This window comes from Pelmatolapia mariae, linkage group LG1, assembly GCF_036321145.2.
Source record: "Pelmatolapia mariae isolate MD_Pm_ZW linkage group LG1, Pm_UMD_F_2, whole genome shotgun sequence".
NCBI lineage: Eukaryota > Metazoa > Chordata > Actinopteri > Cichliformes > Cichlidae > Pelmatolapia > Pelmatolapia mariae.
The window spans coordinates 11,413,079-11,440,612 of NC_086227.1; the positions used below are offsets into that span (position 1 = coordinate 11,413,079).

The window sequence follows — 27,534 nt, forward strand, 5'->3', positions numbered from 1 at the left end:
TTCAAGCTGTCACAGTGAGCCTTGCAGCCTTTTTAAACATTTATTTTAATCTATAATCCTTAAAAAGTCTTTTTAAATACAAAAATCTGAGATATTACTTGATTAAAACATAAACTTTATGTGTGGTGTGTAAATATACTGACTAAAAAGTCTTACTATCAGGAACTTAGATATTAAGTTTGGTCTTATTACACACACACACACACACACACACACACACACACACACACACACACACACACACACACACACACACACACACACCAGAATTACTCAGAAAGAAATGTGACTGCACAGTAATGTGAGTGCCGGCCATATTACAGAAAACTGTCATTATAAGACAGGGAGAATTTTGCTCTACCATGATTTATACTGAATCTGGGCACTCTCTTGGGTGATTCTGGAGCAAAAATGAGTCAATACAGACGTTGTCCGCCAAATGAAATCAGTAAGAGTTTTACACTGAATAATTCATGCTGCTTTCACTCTTTGCTGAGCGGCTGTATTTAATTTCAGACACTGGGTGGAGTTTAGGGCTCGTTCTGTTTGTTCACTAGATGTCAGTGTAGTTTCTTGTGATAAAGTTCTGCTAATTCTGCCTAAATCACGTATGCACATCTATGAGCAGTAACATGAGATTTTATTTAAAATTCAAACCGATAGCTTGCTCTGTAACACACACACACACACACACATGTGTGTATTTATATCCTTGTGGGGACATTTCATTGACACAATGCTTTCCCTAGCCCCTTACCCTAACCCTAACCATCAAAAATGAATGCCTAACCCTGACCCTTACCCTAAACCTAACCATAACCTAATTGTAACCCTGACACTAAAACCACATTTTGAGGCTCAAAAATGCCTTCAAACTCGTGGGGACCGGGATTTTGGTCCCCACAAGGGCTGTTTGTCCCCACAAGTATAGTAAACTACCAATTTTTGGTCCCCATGAAGATGTTAATACCCGTCCACACACACACACACACACACACACACACACACACACACACACACACACACACACACACACACACACACACACACACACACACACAGATGTTAATGATTAGCCTGTTAAATGTGCTATTACAAATGATTGATGAAGGATGCCTCTTGTTTCCTACTATGAACTTCATATTACTTACAGAGGCAAAAGTTTGTGTGGAGGCATTGATCCATCAGTAAGGCTCCTTCTTTTATATACAGTCTATGATCAGTATAAACCCACAACAGCACCAACAAACAAAAGAGCACCAACTGCAGCGTTCAAATATTCATAATTTTAAATGTGAGGCTGTTAAGGAGGGACACGTGCATAAAGCAGTGTACAGGAGGTCTGTAGTTTTTTTGTTGATGATGTAGCATGCCATTGAATATTCATTGCTGGGTTTAAATATTAACTATACTCTGAGTGTACAACAAGGTCAATTAGTCCCGTAGGTAACGAGTCCCTCTTATTCACTTTTCTCAATTGAACTGACATGTTTTTATTATGTCTGTACGACTCTGTGGGCACTGTGATCTGACTCATTAAGCGGACAGTCTGGGCTGCAGATGGCCTTTGAAATCAAACTGAATGATGCTGCAGTGGTTTGGACGTCACCTCACAGCAAGAAGCTTCTCGAGTCGACTGGAACGTTTCCGTGCGGAGTTTGTTCTCCATGCATGTTTGTGGGTTTGCTCCAGAGCTCCAGCTTCCTCCCACAGTCCAAAGGCACGAGGCTTGGATATCACCGACTGTAGGTGTGAATGTGAGGGTTCAGTTTAATGGACTACCTGGGATCGACTCCAACCCTCCGATTGTTGTATGGATGAATTTGTCATTTAATGCGCTCCTCCAGAGAAGCAGATCTATTATCTGTTTGTTTGTTTTAATTAATTTAATCTAATTGAATTACTCACCTGTGATTTTCTGCTTCCTCAGACTAGCTTTAGTGAATATTTGTATTTAAATAAGCAAATCTTTACCCTCAGGGTCACATGTAACGAGGACTCCACGTCATTAATCAACAACACATTTGTCGCATTGCTGTTTGGCTCTGGGTTTAGTTAAAAGCTGAATCGAGCCCCACGTCATTCCTAAGGTCATACGGTTCCTGTGCAGGATGAGAAACCTCTTTCTTGAGTTTATTGAGCACCACGTGATTTTCAGTGATGATGTCTATGCGGCATGTATTCCTTTCTAAAGTCAAGGTTGTTTTTCATAGTTAAAATGCTACAAAGTAGACAATTTCAGCGCATGAAAAACGGCGACAATTTATTAAATTTAAACTGATTTCATCAGAAAGAAAACCCGTGCCAGTGATGTTCGGCCAACGTACCGTATGTAATTTATTAAGCGCCGAGTGCTTCTGCCAACATCGTGGGCCAGTTTTATAATTTAGCCTGAGCTGTGGAGGTTACTGAAATTTGCAGTGGTCTTGGAGTCCAGCCTTTTTGTGATCGTGTATGCAGTGCCAATATGACAGCATGGAAAACCAGACAGTAAAAGTCTTGGCACCCAAATTGACGGAAAAACAAGTAAAAGCCACAGACTTTTTCTCTCTCTTTTGCTTATTTACACTGTTTTCCAATTTAATTCACAGGGATTTCACAAAATAGGACTTGAGGGCTACATGTCACATGTCTGAACACTCATCATCAGCCAACAATATGACACATCAGTGTTATTTTAAGTCTTAACTCTTCATTTGAAACATATAAAAGAACCTGGGGAACACCTGCCACACATCTGACTAGTGATACAATGAAAAACAAAGGAGATGCATGTCATCTAATCGTCCCATTCACATTACAGTTAACACCCACAAGGGATGTGATCGTTCCACTTTATCAAATTATATGACGTATAACTTCATTCAGTCAACAGACTGTGCTTGCAACATTACCTTTTTTCATAAATATCATGAAAAATGATTCAAATAGTCACATACATCTGAAATCATGTGGACCTGTACTAAGAGAAAGTGCATAGTGGTAACTAGAAATGAGGTTAAATAAGAAGAATACATCTGGTTCAGTCCAGTTTTTGTCAGTCACAGTATGGTGAGATGTGCAAGCTACACCCATAACGTGCCTGACGTCTTCATTATCAGTCTTTTTTCAAGTAATTAATGTGTTGAATTATCGCTCAGCTACTAAAAAAAAAGATGAGTGCCACAAACAGCAGATTCAACAGTAATCTACTCACTATTTCAGGATCACCTTACACTGAGGCGTCACCAGGTTAAAGATGAAATGTCGGAGAGAGGGACAGGTCCTGGGAGACAATCATAATCTAAAGTAAAAAGCTACTTTATATTTAGAAAAAAATAGACAGTCTGTTTGCATAGTCTGGAAGTGATCACTGGTTGGGAACTCGTTCCCCGGTGGGAAAGTCCATAAGGAGCCCGGAGTTGGGTTGTTGTTGCACCTTTGCGCGGTGCAGCTGGTGCGGAGGTTGTTCTGTTCTGAGCTCTAAGCAGGTCCTGGATCTGTGCAGAAGGGCATCGTCGACTCTGAGGCGGGAGGAGAGCAAACAGCAGCCAGTCTGAAGGCTCACAGCAGACAGCGGTTGGTTATCTAGATGAGGAGAAAGCAGCCTGGTAGTGGACTCTGACACCAGAAATGTGCTGTTATTTATCAGTCTTTACACCTGCTCCCACATACAGCAGTACTGCACAGCATTAATCAGTACTGTTCCTGCTAAACAGAATTAACAAAATACAAGAATAGCATAAAATAATACAGTATAATAATCATAACTTAATAATATTGCTGATGTTTTTTATTTATTTCTGCAAATTCCAGTTATAATTATTCAGATTATACTTTTTTAGCCTTTATTTTTGTTTGTAATAGTAGACAGAACAGCAGGGATAGAGCAACAGGGAATAACAGGTCGGGCTAAACCCAGTCCTCTGCAGTGTGGTTGCAAATTTAACCAGGTGAGCCATACCAGCACCCATATTACAGTTTAGCATTATTTAAATCACTGATGATGCCACTGACACCACGTTACTTACCTTTCTCTCAGGGGTAGATTTGGGTTACCAAGGAAAGACAGCTGCTGCTCCAGACTGCACACACGGAAGGCCAAGTAGCACGATGACAAGATGAGGAGAATAATACTGAAGACAGAAGAAAAGATGCACGCGTTGGTCTAATTAAAAGTGTATGTCATCTTTGCTGATAGTAATGACTCTTGTAATAAAGTATGAGGGCTGTAATGCCTTTTGATGAACACTGGGTGGCGGCATTTGGCTACACTGTCCTGCAACAACTCCGTAACAAATCATGTCTTTTCTTTCTTATTATGCAGCCACAGTCATTCATATACAATAATAATAATAATAATAATAATAATAATAATAATAACAAAATGAAATGTTGGGACTTTTATATAATATAACTTAGCTGTAGTTTTTAAAATATACTCTGCATTATTACATAGTGATAATAACATGATGGTTTACCTATTTATCTACTTCTGAATAAGTCTGTTATATCTCAGAGAGATTAGTCTCTTCCTCTTATTCAGACAGGGGTCAGGGGTCAACAACATGATAAACAGCTAGCAGATTCTGGATAATGCACAGTCTCCCAGGTGGAGAAAGGAGCGCATGATGTCCTAAAGATAAATGATTTATTTATATAAGAGACAAATCTTCGAAAAGTTTCATAGGAGGAAACTTGTTGTGTGGAAAAATACAAAATAAAAAGTGTTTTATCAGCTCTGACCCCCTGTGTTCACTATGAGTCAATCATCCACTATTTATATTTCTACATTAGTGTGTGTGTGTGTGTAGCTGTGAGTCAGCTCCTGGAGGAGATGAAGGTGGTGTTGTTGGTGTCTGTATGTTCCTCAGTATACTCACAGCAGGGTGAAGAACTTGAGCAGCTGGTACTCCATCTGGCCCAACTCTGCCACTGGCTCAGATAAAAGACCTCTGTCTGTCTGCAGAGCTCGCTCTGTAACACACACAAACAGTATAATAAAACCATTAATAGTGGTTGACTGTACCACATAGTCCCCTTTAAATATTGCTGCCTGTCTACCACTCAAATGCAATTACAGTGCTTTCATATATTCCCTGAAAAGGATATCCAGAGTTGAGGAGTCATAAATAGATACTCTAATTCTGTTTCTACCTTTTTCTTCATTCACTGTAAACAGTGCAAACAGTCTGTGTCATACAGAACCACAGCCTCAATACTGCTCTGTTATTATTACACGGTGCCTGACATGTGCATTCTTCTTTTTTACACTGGTGTGTGTTTTTGTAGTGAGATAAAACAACTGTAATACAGGTGTTGACTTACATCCCAGCTTTCCACTCCACAGGCGAGCTGTGACAATAACGTACACAAAAGCTCACGCTGATCTGACATTTAATAGAGAGCAGCATTATTGGAGCAGAGTATGTAGAAACGATATTCAGCAGATAACGCGGAAGCTGTCCTCACACAACTTGGACGGCAGACATTGCTCGTCATAATCTCTACTTAATCTGCACCCGCCCAAAGCTTTTTAATACAAGCCCCTCAAATGATTTAATCTCCATTTGAGGCTTAATGTGTTGTTGCATAAGAGGAACGTTGCAATCCAAAAGCAATTACTCTCTCAATGCCCCCTTCTCACACACATGTTCTGTCTGCACAGCATTCAACTAAAAATAAAAATGTTAAACAGCAAATAAGTGTTGCTAAAAAAAACAATTTAATAAGAGTATAGCATCAATTTAATCAAACTTCTGGGATATTTATTGATTTTTTTCCCTATTCATCTTTTCTGACTGTTTTTTCATTAGTTTTGCATTTGGCAAACATGGCAACATGTAACATGGTTCAGGATGACTGATTGGTGGTGGGTCAGTGATGGTCTGGGGAGGCATATCCATGGAGGGACACACAGATTTCTACTGGCCAGACAACGGCAACCTGACTGCCATTAGGTATCGCATGAAATCCTTAGACCCACTGTCAGACCCTACGCTGGTGCAGTGGGTCCTGGGTTCCTCCTACTACATGATAATGCCGGCCTCATTTGGCAAGAGGATGCAGGAATTGATAACGCTGACTGACTTCCACTCTTGCTTCACCTAAATCCAATAAAGCACCTCGGGGGCATTGTGTTTCCGTCCAGGTTGCACCTCAGACTGTCCAGGAACTCAGTGATGCCCGGGTCCAGATCCAAGATCAATTTCAACATTTTTTCCACTTTGATTTTTGGGTTATATTTGAATTCAGCCCTCCGTAGGCTGATCATTTTCATTCCCATCAAACAATGTGGCATCCAGTCCATCTTTATAGACATCCAGCATGAAGATTCTTTTTCCCCATTGAGATCTGATATGTTTTCAAAGTGTTGCTTTCATTGTTTGAGCAGTGTCTATTAATGTTTAATTGATTAGTCTTCTTCTACTAAATCAATGACATTTAGAAAACACATAGTAACAACATGTCTTCAGTCTCTCCAAATTTAATTTACCTCATACTAAAAATGGCTTCTTCTTACGCCTAAACCTCACAGATTAACACCTCCTTACAGCTTAAAATTTTTATACACCCCCCAAAATTAAAATGTTTAAAATAAAGATACAATACAATACTCACTCTTAGAGTGCATAATGCAGGCACTTTATTCCACTGCCCTGCTGGGAGTAGATTTTCTTTCCATGCTGCACTCCTGTGAAAATCTGTACCTTTACCACTGGGACGTGTTATACAGAAAGATAATTTATTATTTTTAAATGGAGACTGAAAACCTGCTTGTGAGACTTCCCTTTTTTTGCGTCATAAAACTCAATTAGTCAAAAGTCACAAGACCCTGCGATTACGTGGCCTTGCGTGAAGCCTTGACCTTTGTATCTATGATGTAACACTGCATCATTATCTAGTTTTATCACCTTCGAGTTGCTGCTCTGATTTGAAGGGTGTGTCCGTGGCACTCAGGCTGCTAGTTGAGTTCCCCAGGAGGTCGGGGAGGGAGGAGGACACAGACACGACCGAGGGTTTCCTTCTCCACTTTAACACTGATGGGAATTCATCAACCACTGGGAACACGTCTGGAGCTGGGAAGTCATCCTGTGGCACAGGAGGAAGAGAACAACAGATCAACACCTGGGTGTTATTTTTGACTCTGAGCTTGGTTTTATCCCACATATTAAACATGTAACCAAAATTGGATTTTATCATCTAAAAAATATAGCCAGAGTCCGCCCTATTCTCTCTCGGGCCAACACGGAGATGCTGATGCATGCTTTTATTACCAGTCGCATTGATTATTGTAATGCCCTGCTCTCTGGTCTCCCCAAAAAGAATATTTCACCTTTGCAACTTTTGCAAAACTCTGCAGCTCGTGTGCTGACGAAGACCAGAGGGCGGGCCCACATTACACCGGTTTTACAATCGCTGCATTGGCTCCCCGTGTGTTTCAGGATCGATTTTAAAGTTCTTTTATTGGTTTTTAAATGTCTTAATGGTCTTGGGCCTTCTTATCTTTCAGATCTGCTTTTACCATATGAACCCTCACGGACCCTGAGGTCCTCTGGTACTGGCCTTTTGATTGTCCCTAAAGTCAGGACACATACTCACGGAGAGGCAGCTTTTCAGTCGTATGGTCCTCGACTGTGGAACAGCCTGCCGGAGGAGCTCAGGGCCGCAGAGAACGTTCATGTTTTTAAAAACAGGCTCAAGACCCACCTTTTTAATTTAGCTTTTAACTAACGTTATTTATTTTATGCTTATTTATTCTATCCTGTTATTCTATTTATATTATTCATTTAGTTTTACCTAATATTTACTGATTTTATTCTTATTCATTTTTTATCTTCTTACTCTGTTTATACTTATATTTATATTATATCCCACTCTTATTTATTTTATCTTTTTATCCTGTTTATATTCTTATTAGGTCATATCTCCAGTGTTTCCTCGGAGGGGGTTCTCTGCACCGGGGCTGTGATCGACAGTGGCTGCTGGGGCCCTGTGGGTCCTCTGAGCCTGGCTGGGGGGCTTCTTAGCCTCCCTCCTGCTGTGTGCCCAGCCTGGAGGCTGCGGTCTGTGACCGGCTCCCGGTGCAGACAGCTCCCTGTGATAGTGTTTCCTCACTTGGCTAATACGTACCCAGCCCAATTTTACTCTTTAGGTGTGTGTGTGTGTATGTGTGTACGTGTGTGTGTGGGGGTGGGGGGGTGGGGGGATGTGTGTATCATGACCGCTTCTGTTAATGACAGTGCGGGGAATGAGTGGGAGGGTGAGGTGGGCTGCTTTTAACCATGTAAAGCACTTTGTGCTACAGTTTGTATGAAAAGTGCTTTATAAATAAAGATTGATTGATTGATTGAACACATGAGCTGTCAGCACACGTCTGGTTTTAGTCTAAATAAATGGTTATTATATTATTAATATAGTAAAGCCTCTTTGAAAGTAAAAAGCCTTAAATTAGATCAAAGCCTGTAAGGTTGCAAGGTAAAAAAATCTGGGTGTAAATAATTTTGTTTTGGTAATAACGCAGGTATAAACTTTTAAAAGCTCTTAGATGTTTCACTTTTGCCATAGTATGATGACATGATATTCAATGATTCCATGATTATTATCAGTCCAGGTTAGAGTATGATCAAGGACAAGTACGTTAACAGAACTTAATTATTCCTTCATGCAAAAGGTGTTCTGTCGCAGTGTAACCTGTGGTGTGTGTGTGTGTTCATGCACACAAACACACAAGGTGACTTCAGAGAGCTCTTTGATAGCATCTTGCAGACTCGGGGAATAATGCACTGTGAGGCTGCAGCTGCAACAAAATGATCTATTGATCCTGTCTGTGTAGGAAGGTTAGTCAGCCCTCTGATCAGTGTTTCAAGCTACTTCAGGGGTACACTTGCTTTAATTTTTACAGTTTTAAGATTTTTAACAGTTTTTCTTTTAAGTGGTTTCTCTCAGTGGAAGACATGTCCTCACTGACCAGGGATAAGGTTGGCTCCTCCATGAACTGCTTCAAGCTCAGACTCTTCCCATTGACCTGAAGAGGAAAAGCAGATCACTTCTGTAACTAACATGTACACCACGACAAATTAAATTAGCAGTGTAGCTCTATATGTGTGTGTGTGTCCTCCATCTGTCACCTGCAGGTGTGTGCAGATCCTGCGGAGGACGTCATATACACTGTCTCTTGATAGCAGAGACACAAATACATACTGAGAACATAAAAAAGAGAAACAAGGAAATAAACATTCAGTTAACTTTATCATTATCATTTTTACTGTGCAGTAAACACCTGAGAACAACACAGCAGCGTGACACCTGACAGGTGATACCCATGCAGCAAGTTAAGGTTTCTATTTACAATTTTGAGAAGACCCTCAGTTTAGATAAGAGATTATTTCTGTTTCACATTCCCCCTGACTCCCCCATAATACTAATGCTTATGATGTTAGTCCGCATGCAGTACATTTATGGCTGCAGACAAGCATATAAATATTTAGATTCTGATTTTACTGAATTGAAAAAATCTGTTAAAAGTCACCTGGACTTTTCTGATCCCATTTTGGCTCACGTACCAATATTCCTTTGACCTGGATGGAAATTTGAATCACTGTGCGTGCGTGCGTTATCAGTCGCTTTTACCGAGTTAAGATGATAAACAGTCCCGACTAATTATGTTATGTCTGTCACATGCTTCAACAGAGGTGTGTCTTTAATTCCTTAAATAAGATGACGCTATAAAGTAACGTGCTGTCCGGTGAGTCACACTACGTCATGTAAATATAAAAACAATTTATCTTCTGAGGTCATTTAGTTGGTAGGAATGGATTTTAGCACGCAAAGAATGTAAACATCTATTTGATCAGCTGAGTTAGTGTAAGGAGAAATAAAGAAAGAATGAAAGAAACTGAAGGTAAAGACAGAGGTTGTATATCCTGGTAGGAAGATTTTTACATAGGGAAGATCCATTGTTAGGAATATTTAATGAATACTTCTGTGATTTGGTGCATTATATAGGTCATATAATGACAGAATAGCTTTAACCTTTTTGATTCTCATAATGCTGAAGAAGCTGCTCTTTTGTGTATATGTGTGCGGACATATGTCTGCTCCAATTAGAAAGAATATTCAGTAAAATATTCCCTTGTAAAAAAAACAAACAAACAAAACATCTGTCTCTGTCTTTATCTATTTAGGTTTATAGCAGAATATTTTAAAACAGGACAACAATGAAAACAATGATCTCAGTTCTATCTTGTCAGCTGACAGTATTTCTAACCTTGATATGTAGTTTATATGTAACGCAGCACAGTTAATGTTTGACCACATTACTCTATAAATATAGGGCAACATGATAGAGTTCAGTTGTAAATTACTAGAGTGCTGCCACTTTGTGGGTTTTTATGAATCACAACTTTAAATTTTTTGCGTTCACCATTTTTTTTTTTTATCATTCCTTTCAAGTGAGCAAATCATGCTTTTAAAAATGAGTTAATTTGCCCCTCTTCTCTCCCTCAGCACAATGCGCGGTGCACACAAATAATTAATTTGGTGGAACAATTCATTAAAACATTTTTCACCCTCTGGGCCACACTGACTTCAGTGTGTTTATAGGTCTTTTTTTGCGCAGTACTAATTGGCAGTTGAAAATGAATTACCCAGATTTAACTAGATGCTAATGTAGCTATTATTATTCACGCATTGTTGGGGCCAGGGCAAGAGCTGAAAGGTGCAAATTGTCCTTGAAAGCACCACCTGATGAGAGGTTAAATCTGGTGTGACAGGAAGTTAAGAGGCTCATCTTAACATTGCTGTAATGGTGGAAAAACCTTTCGCTCTCTTGTGTTAGCAAGCTGAGACTTCACTCTGCTTCTAACTATAGCACTGTTCTATTTTTTTCCATCTCAGCTTCAGTGGAAAAAACGCCCTTGCTGAGCTAATCAGCATGAGCATTTCAGTTTATGGTGACTGTAATGTTTACCTTCTGGCCGGTGTCTGTGGTGATAGCCAAGCCATTGGGTACGAGGCCTGCTGTTTTGTGCTTCTTCACCAGCCTCACAGAAACGACAGGGATGGCCACCTAAGGAAAAAAAAATGAAAAAATTGATTTTTAAAGCAGGAAATAACACCCTTGTGATTTCAGTAGATGGTAGCAGGGAAGGTAGAGCTAATATCCATCGAGGAAAAGCCCTCAGAGAAAGCTCAAAGTGGACATGAAGCGTGTCTTATTTCAGTCAGAATGTGAGGAATGCAGTCTGAATAAGTAGCTTATTGTCACTGAAATGTTAGGAGAGGTTTGGTTTCAAGGAAATGAAGGAAAAGGTACACTGCACAACATCAAAGAGAAAATAACATAGCTGATTAAGGTTAAAGGTTCAGTAAGTCTAACTGGTCCTCGTACATAAATTCACCGCACATACAGACAGACAGAGGTATTTTATACGTGGGAGACTGTGAAACTTCACCTCAGTCTGTAAGCCTGACTGACTTTCAGACAAATAATTTGTCCAATCAGTTTGTAAGTTTTTCAGATCCGCTTGTCAGACTCTGACAGGGAGTAACCCGGTTCAAGTTTCTCAGTCGGTTTAAATTTATTAAGCTGTCTGCCAGTCATTCGTACCTTGATGTCCTTGCCGAAGAGGTTGGCATAGAAACACAGCCAGTTTCTGGAAATGTATAGCCGGCCTTGTAGGAGGATATCTCTAAGAAGAGCGCAGGAGTACACTGAGGATAGAAGAGACAAAAGCACTTCTAACAACAGTAAACTTGATGAAGAAAACCTTAAAAAGCTTAGTAATGAAAAAATTGTTCAACTAAAAGCATTTTTACTTAAAAACCTGAAAAGTAAAGTATATGCCCTCTGCATGCGCATTAATGTCTGCCAACAAAAACACAATGCAAAAAAAAGAAGCTCCATTTATTTCTCACTATCGAGTTTCAGTAGAGGGACCTATGAATGAAAGAACGAGGGAATGACTTCTGATGCAGCTCTAGTTTGTGAGGTGACGGATGGGTGAAGCTGCAGCTCTGGTCAGGACTGAGCAGAGGCGTGTGAAGCCACCGAGGCTACGCCGTGACTGCTGGACGGTCAGTAAATCCCTTCAAACTGTACGGCTACGTCTTGCTAAACATCTTATTTTCTATTTTTACACGATATACAAAAGATTAAAGGTGTGGTTAGGGAGGAGTTGGAGATGTTTAAAGGCACCTGAAAAGCCCGAGGTTGAGTTACATAAAAGAAAAGAACAATATAAAATGGATTAAGTTACCTTTTTAATGAATAACATGTAATGACTCATTCGTTGCAACTTCAAGGTCGCCAAACATTTTATTTCTAATTCATTTACGTGATAACAGCCACCAATTAAACTAATCTTTTTCATTCTGATGATTGCTTAACTGACTCACTTCAGTTACTATACATGAGCAGCTTGAGCCAAACAGAGTAAAAAACACAGTACCTTTCATGAGGATCTCATCCTTGGGCACGCACTGGAACAGTTTGTGGTACTGCGAGTTGTACTTGCTGACAGTCTGTGCAGAGGGACAGGGCAGAGTCATGAGCAGCTCCTTGGCGGACCGGCCTGCCTGCACAGCACCGGTACCACCGCCGCCACCGGCCACTCCGGCTCCGCTCGGCGCAGACGCCACCCTCTCCCTCAAAGGACGCGAGTTCTGCACCAGGCTCAGCACGTTGGCACCATACTCACACACACACTCGCGAACATCCAAGGCCTGGAGCAAGCTGCTGCAAGACACACACTGTTCCCCTGTCGTCGGTCAGTACTGTGACAGAGGACTGCCTCTGTGCAACTACCTCTAGTCAACACGTCCTACAAACACACACGTGGCTCTAATGTGCGGACCTACACACACACAACACACACGCGCTGCAGACGCCTCGGTTTTTACAGCCACTGAGCTCTTTCACAACTACAAGGTTGTCTTTCTCTTCCTCAGATACACCTCCAGTGACACTACACTTTACAGCACCCAGCTGACACCCTCCCTCTTCTCCTTTACACACATACACACACTCTGCCCTCATCTATAAAAAAACACTGGTACTCCTCACTACTCTCACTTGAAGTCTGCTCTTTTCTGCCTTTACCTTTCCTCTTCTCCTCTGTCAGCATCTCGTCTGTAGTGTCAGTCTCTCACACCTAAAATTCTTCCCTTGTTCAAAGAAAAAAAACATCCATTTTCCTCCCCCGAATGCACAACAGAGCTCATTCATTCCCCACCCTCCTCTCTCGCAGCTCAGACTCACTTCCACCTCTAGCTATCTCCAGCACAAGATTAAGTTTCTTCTTTTTTTGTGTCCCGTTGTAGCTCATCTATCTTTCCTTCAACTCGTAGGTGCTCTGTTTGTTATTATCTGCTGCTCCTGTTTTTGTCTTTCTATTAATAGCTCACGCTAGAGCAGCTCCTGTCGTCAGGACTATGGAGCTTACAGTAGGTTACAGTAATTCAGAGGGCTCAAATGCCACTGTGTGAAAGCTGCAACCATTACTGGGGGATGATTTGTTGACAAATTTGTAGTTCAAATGGTATTAGGTGATTAGTTTGTGGTGTGGTTGTATTATTTCTACTCACTGATGACAACATTGCTGTAAATTCTCTTTTAATGGGGCAAGAATCTGGTACAAATGTAAAATGAAGGAATCCAAATGTTTCTCAACTTTATCATCTTAACCGCATGAAATAAAAAGGAATCAATTGATGTGACTAATGACTAAGCGCATTTATCTGCTTTCAAATTCAATTTAGCAGTACAGAGAAAGAAAATAATATTTTAAAGGATGTTCCACTTTTTTTGAGTATTTAAAGTAAAATAAAATTAACTGGACTTGAGTCACAGACACAGTTAGGAGCAAAAAGAAGAGATCAGACTCACCGAGCCCCTGTAACACTTCTTCAAATCTTCATAGGACAGGTCTTCAATCAGCTGAAACCTGTGATAAAACAAAAAAAAATACACTTAGTTATAATGACATATGACATGCTATCTATCGCCAGCTCATCTCAATGTGCTGTTTAAAAAATATAAGAACACTTGAAGACAGATTGACGTCGTCACGTGAGCTAAACAAGGCAAAAATCGTCATCGTGACAAATGGTTAGTTAATCATCAGCATGTGCATAAATGGAGGGAGATGTGGGATGCCATAAAAAACAACATAAAGATAAACACTGAACTGTTCAAACACAAAAAGTGGCCATGCCAGGAGATTATCTGTGTCACTCTTTTAATAGTAGATGAGCACACACGCACACACACATATAACTGGCATCCAACTTGCCTCAAGAGGAATAATCAGAGTGTTGCAGCAGATGTCACAGCATGATACTCATATCTTTTGCTAAAGCAGACACAACCCCCCCTCCCCCCAGCAGATAAAATCCAGTATAATCAGACCTTAAAGGAAAATGTCATTGAAACATACTGCTGTTCCAGTTAAGAGGTTTAAAAGGAGAAGATGTGTATGCAACAATAAAGAGTAAAAGGCAGGGTGTTCTCGATGGTTTCTTTTTTGAGAGACTTGCCTTTCTTCCTCTATTTTCTGAGAGCGCTGGGTGATTGACAGCGAGCACAGCAAGATGTAACGCAGCGCTGATACGAAAAGAGCGCTGCTGAAGGAGATACTGATAAATCAGGAGCTCTGGCCAAACCAAATTGAAGCTTCGCGTGTTCTGTGATGAGTTATCACACTCCGTGGAAGCCACTTCTCACACTGTGCGAGAGTGAGAGGCTTCAAACGAAGGGCAGAAAGTGAACCTTGGTATATTCCATCATACAGAGCACAAGTCTGTTGCATCTGTAAAACACATCAGCTAGTCATCTCAAAGTCATTGCTGTCACATTACGAGTAAAAACATACTGTTAAAATATGAAGAAGCCTCCGAGGGTCAGATAAATTATTAGTCAATCTTATTTTTACACAAATACAGTACAAGTCCATCATTTTCAGGCTGATCACAAAATATTTATAGATAGATATTTATAGCTGTATTTTAACTACTTTTACCAACAGCCTTATTTACCTTTTTTATGTACGTTTACTCAGTACATGACTAGATGTGCCATAATCTTCATATTTTTAAGATAACGTTGCCATCGATCTGATCAATATTACCAAAAGTATCATAGTGTTTAATAAACTAATGTTTTCTTTGTCCTTTTTTTTTTACACATCTACTATCACAAGCCCATCATGCTTTTTGCAAGCACAATATAATATTTCATGAAAATCTACTTCTCAACATGACTTCTTCAGCATCACATTTTGTATTCTCCTTGAAAAGCGTCCTATACTTTATACAATGGGATGCTATTATGTAAAATCCCCCTCTCTGTTGCCCTTATAGCAGCAGAGCTGTCAGTGTCCCGTCTCTCCCCCTGAGGAGAGATGCTCCTCTGGGTAAGAAGATAGCATGACCTCTGTCCCTAAACAACTCTCTCTGACTCTGGTAGTTTTTTCCATGCAGCTCTTTGTCACCGTGGAGATGAGAATGACAAAGTCTGACCGCCGGGGTGCGTGTCACAATGACGCCAAGATAATTACATCACAGTTCAATTTAAGGTTAAACAGCTTTATTTAAAAATCACCAGCATCAGAAAAAATATTCGATAAAACTGAAAAATGCAGTTCTAAATATTATATTATGTACTCTAAGTGATGTGAGATAAACCATGAGACCACGAGAAATCGATCTGATTATCAGTATGATTCAATATTTGCTAAAATGAGTATTTAAAGATGTTTCTCGCGTGACTTTTTAAAAAAAATATTGTAATACAATATAATGTCATTATAGCTAAGGTGTATGTCAAAGCTGAAGCTAGCCGTTACCACTTTAAATGTTAGAGAGTGAGACTTTTAAAAAGCAATAAAATACTTTTAGGAAAGAGCGGGAGATTTAAAAAGGACAGCAAGACGCCTCTAAAATAATGTTAAAGGACCAAAGTGATGACTCCTTTGCTCAAATGTAAGGTGGTCACATGTTATGTAACTTCAAATTTATAAATACACCTACAGGGGTTTGAAAAAGTCAAAGTCCACTCGACACACATGACATGATCTTGCTCAGTGGACAGATTGCTCAGTTGTCTTGGAGACAGATATGCTGACATGTGAGCTCAGTAATCGTTTGCATCTATAGCACCTTTCTTCAGTGTTTGCTTAAAGTTCTGAGTAAGAAGTGCAAACCTGAAAACAGCTCCATCTCTGTGACAACTGAGCCAACTCAAGGTGATAAATTAATGTTGTTGAAAAGATGAATCCTATATGTCCAAGAAGGCTTAAAGTATAAAAGAGCAGAGGGTCTGATAAATGCTATGTCAGCCTACTGGCTGTGTGACTTTGTGTGTGTGAGCTTGTCACTGTTGTTTACACAAGAGCAAAGCTGTTCCAGCACTGACAGGTCTCCTGCTGGTACTCCTGTAAACCTCACAGACCTTAAAGTGATATATCTGTTGTATTATTCTAGGGTCTACCTTACAATATAAAGCGCCTTGAGGTGACTGTTGTTTTGATTTGGCGCTGTATCAATAAAATTGAATTGAATACCAGCCAACTTATATTATATGTCTGCTTAAAAACAAAACAAAACATTGACAACAAATAATTGTTGATTATTGTAGAAGGGTCTTTAACCTGCACTCTCTCTGAGGGCCAGTGAGGATAGACTTCACTGGCTTCAAAATGAATTTTAGATTGCATAGAAGACTGTTAGTAGCTTCCCCTGTGGTTGAATCCCACAGTAAGTATTTTTCTGATAGCATTAAGTTATCAAGTTTTATTATTCTGTGTCCAATGCATCTCTTAACTCCAAATGCTAAGCTTCACCTATGGGTGAAATCTCTAAGCTGAGGCTCAAAAACAGCAGTCTGTGACACCCATCTTTTATATACAGTTTTTGACAATGAATCCAAGTAGCCAGACTGTCTCTTTATAATCTGTATTTTAAATGTAATGAATTTATACTAATATATTGTGTTGTATTGTAGTATCTACTTGTATTGTGAGGTACATTAACTTACAAAATGTTACATGCTGTGAATTTTATAAGAAATTAATGACCCAAATATGTGAAAATTAAGTGTCATTAATACAAACGTAGAGACCAAAATAAATAATACGTAAACCATAACCAAGCTAAATAAGAGCCATAATTTGGCCATTAGATGAGCAAACTAACCTCTGTTCAACCTTTCAAATGTTTCATTATTTAATGTAGCTTGCACTAGATGTGAAATTCACAGTTTTCCTCATTAAGCCCCCTCCCCCTCCAGGCACCCCATCATCTTGTGACCACATTATGAACAACAGAGCATGTGTGCTGCTCTGCCTCCCTGCCTGCTGGTTCCCGCCTATAAATAGGCTACACAGTGGCTCTGCACTCTCAGGTGGAGAGAAGAGAGTGATTATTAAAAACACAGGCGGGTCTGTGGGGACTAGTAGGCTCTCTAGTATTCTATCTCCATCTGTCTCCCTCTCACTCTCTCTTTTCCACCAGATCCAGCTTTTAATCAATACTGCAGGTGCATTTGGGCAAAAATCAGGACAAAAGTGCTTCGGGCATTCCCACATGACTGCAGGATAGCTGTGAATGTGATTTGTGTTGAGATAAAGCATTTTTTTACAGTACAAACAAGGTCATGTTGGAATGATACAGATATGGACAGCTCCACTAAAGTTTCGCTTCGTGTTTATTTTGGGCATTGTTCAGAGGGTTTGAAATGCACAGGCTCGGGAGGAAATCATCAAATGTTTAGTGTGAGCCAAACACAGGAAAAACAAACAGTAATAACAGCAGCAAAATGTGTTGGATTTGTCCTGCACACAACATATACTAAGAAGCAACAACTTTCTCATAGAGCAGGGGTAGAAGACTGATCCCGACCATCACCTCTGAAGTTTGGAAATAAAAACAAAGTAAAATGCTGCCTGTGGCACGTGGGTTTGTGTGTGTATATGCATGCACTAGACTGTCACAGTGCCCTTGGCTGCGAGGCAAAATGGTGAAACTAATTACAAGCTCAAAGAATCCTAAATTGAATCCTAAAATTAGAAGGCGAACACCTCCCATCGGTGGCCAGTGTGGCAGTGGACTCGCAGTCAATAATTTAGCTGGAGGAGTGGAAACTGGGACTGGGAGCACTGAGAGAATACGTCTCTAAATGACACGTGTCCACGAGACGAGACAGGAATGATCGGGAGTTTAAAATCAAAGTGTTCTGAGTGGGAAACGAATAAGGTCACACAAGTGGGAAAAGTAAAGAACACGTGAAATTTTTTGTCTGCGTGTCCTGAGAAAATCTGCGTTCATTTGAAATATTTCACACAGAAATCAGTGGAGCACACTAGAATCAATAAGAATTCTCACTGCTTTACAATAGTGCAGTAAATGTAAGACATTTAATAAAATAACTCATCCTTTGCTTTCAATTGAATCCTTTTTTGCTTTTGCTAATTTTAACTGAAATAGAAAAACTACTGGTGTAGCAATTACTGAAATGCCTAAAAATATATATCTGTATGAGCTGTATGAGCATTCAAACAAATGATTCTGTATAATAAAAGAGGTTAGATGGGTAAATATCTACTAATTCTTGGATTTTTAGCCCCTTTGAACGCTTGGTTTTACAGAATGTTCAATGTATCCTTCTTTAGTTACATTAAATTATTATTAACTTTTAATCAACTTACAATGATAAACACATTGTTACACATTTAACAGTTCGGAGCTAGGCGCTAAATGAAAGTTATAGTTGAGACCAAAAGAGCTGTTGGACTAACAACAAAGCAACAACAACAAAAAGTAGCCATGCCTAAAATCATGCTTTATCAAGTATTTGATTCTTTATGGGACTGTGTTTTACTAAATTAATATCATGTTGTATTAAATAAGTCTCAAAGTCAGCAACAGAGCTCATAAACCCATTAGTATCTACTGAGGTATTAATTGAAGTGGGAATTCAGGTCATTTTCTCATGCATTTCTATAAATTCTGAGAAGTCAGAGGCTCTTCTGCACTGGCTTTACTTTAGAGCCACGGAGTAAGTCTATCTTTTATAAACAGTCTGTAAATATTTGCATGCTGGAACAGAGCTGCACTGAAGTGAGCTACACACAGGAAGTGGATCAAATATAGACACACTGCTCATTGAGGTGCTACAAGTTGAAGCTAACGTGCATGAAGTGTTCAAGTCCCTGAGTCCGTACCTCAGGGCTAAATCCCATCTCAGAGCAGATTCCCCCGAGATTACACTGCTCCTGTCTTCAATCCTTCTTATATAACACACCAAGACACACATGCAGTATATATGCAGATGCGCGCACACACACGTCCATATGAATACTCACACAAAAAGCATGATGCATTAGATTAAAGCACTTTATTACAAGTATAACTATAGCATGCCTCCCAAGCACATATATCTTCTTAAAGACCCTAAAGGGGGAAGAGAAAAAACATCCTGTCTGCAGTCTCTTTATCCGTATGTGTGCGTGTTTGACCATTGTTTGACATCAAATACAGCTGAAATAAAAGCACAAAATAAGTGCTGTGAAAATAAATCTCCTAGGGCTGACACCCGTGACCGTGCACAGGATACAGATGGTGTGTGGGATGAAAAAAAAAACATGGAAAGAGTGTGGCGGAGCAGCGTGTGTCTGTGTGTGCAAGGTTTGCCTGAAGTGGCCGTGTGTGTCGTCGTCCTTGGAGGGGTCCAGGTCCTGCGTTGAAAGCAGGCCTGTTTCTTCACTCTGCTCCTGCTGCTCAGTCATGCTCCTGGCCCTGGATACACAAACACACAGCTCTGTGTTAACAGTGGGTAACCTCTCTGTTCGATCTCCATGTAGACGTGTAAAAAAAATGGTTTGTTTTTGCCTCCGTGTTTGACTTTAAAGAGAGCTATTCCCAAAAACTTTATGGGCCAAACAAGTGGACTTGGTCTTCAAAATCAACACAGAGGTGATGCAACATTCAAAGTCTGACACAGCTCACTGGCACTACATTAAAAATATCTACTTAGCGAAATAAATCTGTGTGCTTGTGCTTGTGTAAACTGGGTCAGTTTGTACCCTCTCCCAGATGTCTACAATGAAGCAGAGCACCCCAGAGGTTGTGCAGATGGCTGACCTGATCTGCTGCTGTGAGCTGACTCAAAGATTTTTAAAAATACACTTTATACACTTTTCAGCGCCACGTGCGACGTGAAATATATTTTTCTCGGATGAGAAAAGGAGAAGAAGAAGCCATGAATATGACCGTTGGTTGTGCGTGAGCTGCTCAGAACAATATCTCCTCGCAGGCTGTGATTGACAACAAGCCGGGCAAAGCGTGATTCACACCAGGCTCAGTAAAGCGTGGATTCAGCAGAAACGCTGAGAGAACCAAATCTCAGCTCAGTGTTTACTGTGATGTATAATGAGGCTCGAGTCATTTTAACGGCTCGTTGACGTTGGTGTGCACGCAGATCAGAATAGATGGCAGCAAATGGCTTTAAACAATCAAACACGCCTCACAATCTCCATCTATAATGAGGCTCCAAAGGCAAATGAATATAGATGATTCATCAGACCACTTAAAATAAACTAGAAAAACTTCATTCGTCACAGCATTTTGAGATGAATAAGTACCCTTAACTAATGTGACCTGTAATATTTTATTTGATGCTGCATGGTATTTAACACAACTGTTCATACGAAGAGAACTTTTTAGTAAAATGTCAGTGCTGATCAATTTTCAGCTGTTTTATGCTTACCTGCATATGTAATCTTTTTAGTTACAATTTCAACTTTAAATCTGTTGCACATATCTGGTTGACTTCACCTGTCTAACGGCAAACAGCTGTTAAATATTTCCCAACTTTTTAAAACTAAGGACTTTCAAGTGGTTCACAGTTTGATTTGTTAATCTGTGGTTTGTCAGGAAGGGCCTCTAGCATAAAAATCTGCTAAATCAAACATGTGCAGCTACTTGCTGTTGTGACGCCATGTGACTAAGGGTACAGCTTAAAGTAGCATCTAATGGCTTTTATCTAGTCCAAGGGTTTATCCAGTACTTTAAATAGGTGTTAACAAAACAGTGCATCAACAGTATAACAGTCCTTAGCAGTTAGCAGTTCTGACTGTGATTATCTCTGACTTTCAGCTAAACATTACTTCCATAGACACTATAAAACATGGAAGTAGCTTCGAGGTCTGACAAATTAAGAAAATGCATTAGTGCCTTTAAACTACATTTCATCTGAAGACCACCAGATGGCAATAGCTGTGGTTGCAAAAAGACTTGCGGACCCATAGAAGTGTACAGGAAAACAGCTTTCTGATTTGACCTTGATAAACACTTTCCTCTTGAGTTAATGGGCTCAGTCACTCATTTTGGATCACATTGAATGAAAAATGATGTCTGGTTTGTGAAAACCTGGTCGTACAGTGGGGGAATTCACAACCCCACTAGCGGTTTCATAGTCTGCGCATCTTGTCAAATGTATTTTTCTGTGAAAACCTTCTTCTTACAGCTCCAGCGTGGGACTTCAGAAACCAGTGGATGGCTTCATGGTAGCTACGTCAGCTTTTATAGCCTCTAACGTAATTGTGTGAATGCTGAAAGGCATTCACACAATAGTTTGTCTCCTAACATTTGTCTACTTTTAGCTGACACCGCTTATTTGTTAATCCTTTCCATTAAGTCAGTGGTCTACTTTTAGCTACCAATTTGACCTTTTAGTTACTTTTAAAGATTTTAGCTTTTATTTATTAATACATTTTATCCTTTACATTTGACTTTTTTCCAGTTCCTATGTCTATCTATGACCAGCATAATTGTGGAATCATAATTTTTTTATATACCTTTACATATATGTTTGTCGAAATGGGTGTTTATGTATTCTCCCACCTATTTTATACACCTATTGTATAATTTGAAATTTCACCACTGCCTTGCTCTCATTCCCCCCGACTGAATAAAGATCTCTGTAACTATATCTCACTCATTTTTGATTGCAGTTTGCTTTGTCTCAAAGTTCAACATCACATTCATTTGAAGTGTGTTCACTTCCTTTTTTTCAATTTGGATATATTTTTAAATAAAATTAATTTTTGAATTGTCCTAGTAGTCCACAGTCTGTCTGGTACTCTTTGGGTACACAAAAAAAGTTTTACCCTTGTAGTGTTCGTGCTTTTACCATATAACAGCTTCACCTGAAAAGCTCTAGCCCATCTATTTTGTTTCCTCCCTCACCTGCACATCTTTTTTTTCACACATGCACACACAAACACATGCCTGCCCTGTGCTATACCTCTGGGAGAGGGGAAGTCTTTACCACCTGCTCTGGTTTAATTACAGGTGCTGATGGATATGGCTCCTGCATGCAGTTTCCAGTATATTATCTCTAATTGGCCAGAAGGCAGAAGTTTTGCGTCAGCCGCTGACCTGTTCAAACAATAGGGGCTGTCTGGTGCTTGAGGTTACATCTGACTTGTTGTCTGTGATCACAGAGGACTAAATGGGAGGTGAAAGGCTGAATACATAAGTATAGGATATGTGGGGTCTTCACTCCGTAAGCAGAGTTTAAAGTATTCAGGAGCAGTATTTGATCCCAGATGCTGTATTACCGTGAATTTGCATAAAGCTCACTTCTTTTTTACACTTTTTCCTCTTCAGAATGAACATATAAAGGACTTGAATTAGTGCTTACTTAACAGTGTTTATTTTAATAATCAAAAAGAAAAAAAAACCTAATGTGTGAGACTTGTGCATTTGCAGAACAGAGGCTTTTTACAAAATATGGGTAAATGTTACTCCAAAGAGATATGGTGGAGTGAAAACCCAAAGAAGTTTAATGCAAAAAGTGAAGGTTTCTGCATCTTTATTTAAATGTTTTTATATATTAATTGGCCTACTTTGAAAAGAAATACACACTGTTATTGTTTCCATTCATTTTCATTTGCTGTAGTCTGAAAATCAGCTTGCAAAGAGATAAACTTGACTCAGTTGATACATAGATAAATGGACCTTTTACCTAACAGCTGCAATTTTTTTTCATATTTGCTTTTCACATGAGGTAAGACTTTAACTCATTCACAAGCTGTGGGCTTACAGTCTAGACATTGTATAAAGCATCTATAGAAATGCATCATAATGACCAACACAAACAGCCCTGAGATAAACCAACTTTATATCGCTGTGAGTTTGACCGTGAGGATGTTTAGGCCATCTAAAATAGGTTTTATTTAGTCTGAGTGGGTTTCCTGGAAGTAGACGATGAATGCTGCGTCAAATACACCACAACCTGTGATTTTCTCACAGTCATCTGGCTATATTAGCATGTCTGTCTGGACAATTATTGCCTGCACTTAAACCTCTGATTAAAGTTGGACTGTTCATGTCATCCAGGAGCGCAAACTGAAACAAAATATACCAGGCTGACCAGTTTCTTAGGTAAATAAGAGGTGAGACAGTCATTCATTATGTTGAACTCCAATGCTGCTGGAAAAAAGAAGCAGCCTGGTGAGCTCTGTCACAGTATTTCAAGACTAGGAGCATCATTCGAAGCTATCTGATAATGAATCCTTCCTGTTTTTGATGAGAAAGTTCAACACGTAGTCGGTTTATGTGAAGGAACACGCTCTCAAAGCTCATAATTCATGAGATAATGACAAAGCGAATTTGCTGCTTTTCAGTTTTATATGACGCGGTTCAGATAAGAATCAGTTCATATAAAATGATTTAACAGGCTTCCTCTTCTACCCGTGCTCTGCCTCCACAAAGATGGCTGGATGTCCCCACGGAGCCACGAATGAATACATAATTAATACAGAGCTGGATAAATATTCCAACAGTAAGTTTTGCATTTTTCTCAACAAAACAGGGTGATACATTGTGATGAATACTTCCATAGCGTTCAGTCTGCTGCTGGAGCTGGGCAGGGAGTCAACGCTGCTGTAACTTGGAGAGAGTTTGTACCACGATTATGAGGCCAAACAATACATGGCCCATTCATTAAACACACTGAGCCTCAAGCTTAGCTAACAAAGCAGCGTCCCACCTATCATCTTACGCCAGTGCTCATAAAGACAATACACACATGTATAAACTAAAGGTTGGGGTCTCTTCTAACCTTTGGCCTTTCTTTAGGCCAACTTTCATTCCTTCTGTCTCACTTTCTTTGTTTCTTGCATGAATGTTTTTTCAGTTGAAAGCCATTCTTCTCTTCACCTCTCCTCTTCCATGTCCTTCTTTGTGTCTGGACATTTTTTGCTGTCACAAGACATCCCTCAATCCAATAAACTCTAATCTTGTTAAGGTTGCTCGTCACCGAGGTCGTCCCTGCGCTCTCTCCACCTCTCGCTTCCTCGTAGACCAGTGCTCCAAGGAAAATACCTCCAAATTTATTTTACAATCTAAAGTCAAGTCCATTTTTGAGGCTACTAAACCAAGAACTTTGTCTCTGGTTAGATGCGTCAGTAATAACCCATCTGGGTTGTTTACAGTGGATGTGCAGGAGAAAAGGTTTAATGTGTCTACAAACGTTGAAGGTGACTTCCTCTTATAGGGACATTGAAGCTGCCAGCAGGAGCTTTCTCTCATGTACAGCAAGTCAACCAAGAGTTTACTCATGAAAAACGCTAACCCAAGGGATATTTGTTTGCAGAGCTTTGGTGCATCACATGGCACGGGATAATTATTATTTTCTTTCCTTTTCTTTGTGTCCTTGAATCAGTCTGTCTATGAAACACATATACAGCCTTTGGACTCTGGCCTGCACTGCTTGAGACCAGACAAAGAAAAAAAAACTCCCCATTGTGCAAGTACCTCAAAACAGCCTTTGATGACAGAAGTATGTTTTTAAAGCAGTACAACCCTTCAAAAGTCCATCTTACCTAAGACTTAATGGAGCAGAGTGATTAGTTTAATGGGATTAGAGGAGAAAGGGGAAATTAATAGCTTTGTTGACAGGTTTCTAGTTACTTCTAGTTAATAACCCATTTAATAATTTGTTTTTTTAATGTACGTATGTCGTGGCAAATTGATAGGCCACTAGCACTTTTAGTTTTAGTAGTAATAAACATGATGATTATGGGCTTGTAAACACGTTTTAAAAATAACTTCATATTTTACTTATATTTTTCAGTTTAAGTGGCTACTTCAGAGATTTCTGCATAGACATTATATTCGTGAAGTATATCCGCATGTTCAGCGCTTGACTTGGAATAAACACCACTTTTTACAGTATTCCCGAAAAGCAGCAACGACGTGAAGCTAAACAAGACAATATCGGAATAACCGGAGCCCTTCAAAATAAAAGCAGAAAGCGTTCAAATTTATAATACAAGTAGACATGCAGCAGGCTATAAGGGGCACTAAAAACACACAAAAAAGTAGATTTTGGTAAACTCCACTACCAGCAAGTATTCATACAGACTATCGACATCTCTAAATTCCTCAGGAAATCCCTAAAGGCATCACGGGTGCATTTATTTTTTTAAGTCATTTCCGGAAGCATTGGTGTTTTTTTCTCGCTAGCTTGATTTACATAAGGTTTCCTACCTGTAGCTCAGAGGCTGCTGTCGCTTTTTCCTCTATGTTGTTTTCCAGTAGCTCCACTAAATTCTTCAGGTCTTAGCGGTATTTCTCGTCAAATTCATTTTTTTATTTTTTGCTTTTCCACGACAAACTAACAAAAACACCAAGTTTCCCGCCACAATAATTAAAGTTTAAGCAGGGAAATAGGGCTGAGCTGCAGCGTCTTCACAAGTGAGTCCGAGTGTGAGGTGGGTTGAGCTTACCTATTAGCTAACTGTTTACAGCAGCCGGGGGATTACACGGTGGCTATTTTTTCCCCTCGCAGGCGCTCAGAACAGCGCGCTCGTTCATTTGCACGTGCAGAGATAACGGAAATTAAAAACATGACGTAAAAGATCAAACTAGTTAGATTATTTGGGGGGTTTTTTAAATTGGGGGAGGGGTCGTGGCTTTCATTCTACCTTTTATACGTTAACAACATGTTTCCGTTTCCAGCTGAGGAGTTTGAAAATTTAATTCATTATAAAGCGTTACTCAGAGGCAATGTCTCAGCTCTTAGTTATTGGTCACGTTATCCATGGAATAAAAAAAATTACATCTCTGAAGTATTTTTAAATAACTTTGTAAAGATTATTCAGCGTATCATTGTATCGTCTGCAAATTATCAGACTGCTGTTTTAGACTTACATTCATAGTAAACGACCAATAACTGACATGTAATGGCTGCCTTGTTACATTGCAGATGTTTTGCACTCATATGGAAGCAACAAATGTGTCATCTGGTGCAAAACCATCAAGTGGAAGATTTAAAGGAGAATCGTTTAAGGATGTTTGAAGGGGTTTAGCCGCTGTCCCTCCGCTTTCTGTGCACATGTACAAACAGCAAAGGTTCAAGCATCAAGCTGTCTGTGTGCATTAGGTGCTCTGAGTCCGGGCTCTAAGGTCAAACTGAGACACTTTCCAGAGAGGATGTTGCACTGAGGAGTTTAACTTTTGGAATCGCAGTCCAAACACTGCTACAGAGTTGGGTCGTTTTAAGTTGACAGTGCCGCACAAATAAACCCTGAATCACACATTTTGTGGTTTCAGTAATGACTAATTGACTTATCATAGTCATGTGATACCTTGAACTGCTGACACATTTGTGGTGATCCCCTCATCCCTGCTTCTCCTCTGCCATTCATGTTTCAAAGCAGAAGCAAAACCACTTAAATAGAACACTGATTTCCTACTGCTGTTTAAAACAGTGCTCTTTTTTTCTTTTTGTAATGTATGCATGGATGGGATGCGATCTTGAATGTGTAACCATGCTAAAAACACTTCCTGTGTGCTGTTCACTGACCTGGCTCTGCTGGCTGCTATCCTCTGACTGCAGTTACCATGAGGGTGGCGGTAGTGGGGGACCGGATAGTATCTGTCCTGGCCTGGGGCCTCGTCGGCTGGCAGGGCCTTAGGGCTGGCTGCGTAGATAGTGCATCCCATGAACACCACCTAGAAGTCACCTTTAATGTCCTACAGTTAGCGGTGTGAGTCGTCCTCAAGGTATCCTTCCTCTGAGCGGCCTGTCCTGCCCTGATGCCAGCCAGCTGCTCTGTGGAAAAGCCATTGGCTCAGCACATTGGTAACTTAACCCCTCCTTCCCTCTGAATCTCTCCTCCAGCCTCACTCTCTCCCCCTCTCTCTAGTTCCAGCCCTCCTCCCGCTGCAGAGCTGAGAGCATGGAGGATAATCAGATTTCACATTTACACTCACCAAAATCATCCCCGGCCTAATCACTCTCTGTCACTGATGTTGCATTATGCTATTGCATAGAGTGTACTGTCAGTTCAGGGGCATTAGGAGCAGCTAAAAATATCCCAACTGCCTGATACGAATGGATGTCGCACCAGACGCAGATAAAGTTTGAGCACTGTGTGCACATATGTAAAGTGACGCTCTCAACAGACTCAACTGTTGACAGCTCGCAAACGTTTCCCAGAGGAGCATAACATATATTCCAGTTAAATGTATGTATGCTCCTCAAGC

General features: G+C 40.0%; 1 protein-coding gene across 5 annotated transcripts; it reads right to left on the minus strand.

Annotated features, from left to right (window-relative positions):
• Positions 1-2,340: 2,340 nt before the first annotated feature.
• gramd2aa (GRAM domain containing 2Aa) lies at positions 2,341-27,123 on the minus strand. Of its 5 annotated transcripts, none has more exons than XM_063472138.1 (12): positions 26,852-27,120; positions 19,669-19,773; positions 13,868-13,925; positions 12,432-12,732; positions 11,591-11,694; positions 10,952-11,050; positions 9,111-9,182; positions 8,951-9,007; positions 6,894-7,071; positions 4,863-4,956; positions 4,011-4,115; positions 2,341-3,567 (listed from the first exon to the last, which is right to left on the minus strand). In XM_063472138.1, the coding sequence occupies exons 1-12, from the start codon at positions 26,989-26,991 to the stop codon at positions 3,564-3,566; spliced, it is 1,317 nt and encodes a 438-aa protein (XP_063328208.1). In that variant the 5' UTR covers positions 26,992-27,120; the 3' UTR covers positions 2,341-3,563. The 5 variants fall into 5 exon arrangements, with proteins under 5 accessions (XP_063328208.1, XP_063328223.1, XP_063328232.1 ...); XM_063472153.1 differs by lacking the exon at positions 26,852-27,120 and adding an exon at positions 25,534-25,766 and having other exon boundaries at positions 2,344-3,567; XM_063472162.1 differs by having other exon boundaries at positions 2,345-3,567; positions 12,432-12,504; positions 26,852-27,116.
• Between the last annotated feature and the right edge of the window lie 411 nt (positions 27,124-27,534).

Coding starts and splice junctions, on each gene's coding strand:
- gramd2aa (XM_063472138.1), bottom strand. CDS start 26,991: ATGGGATGCACTATCTACGCAGCCAGCCCTAAGGCCCTGCCAGCCGAC. Junction 13,926..19,668: donor GACACACACGGCCACTTCAG/GCAAACCTTGCA, acceptor GTTTTATCACAG/GTTTCAGCTGATTGAAGACC. Junction 4,116..4,862: donor CTCAAGTTCTTCACCCTGCT/GTGAGTATACTG, acceptor TTCTGTCTTCAG/TATTATTCTCCTCATCTTGT.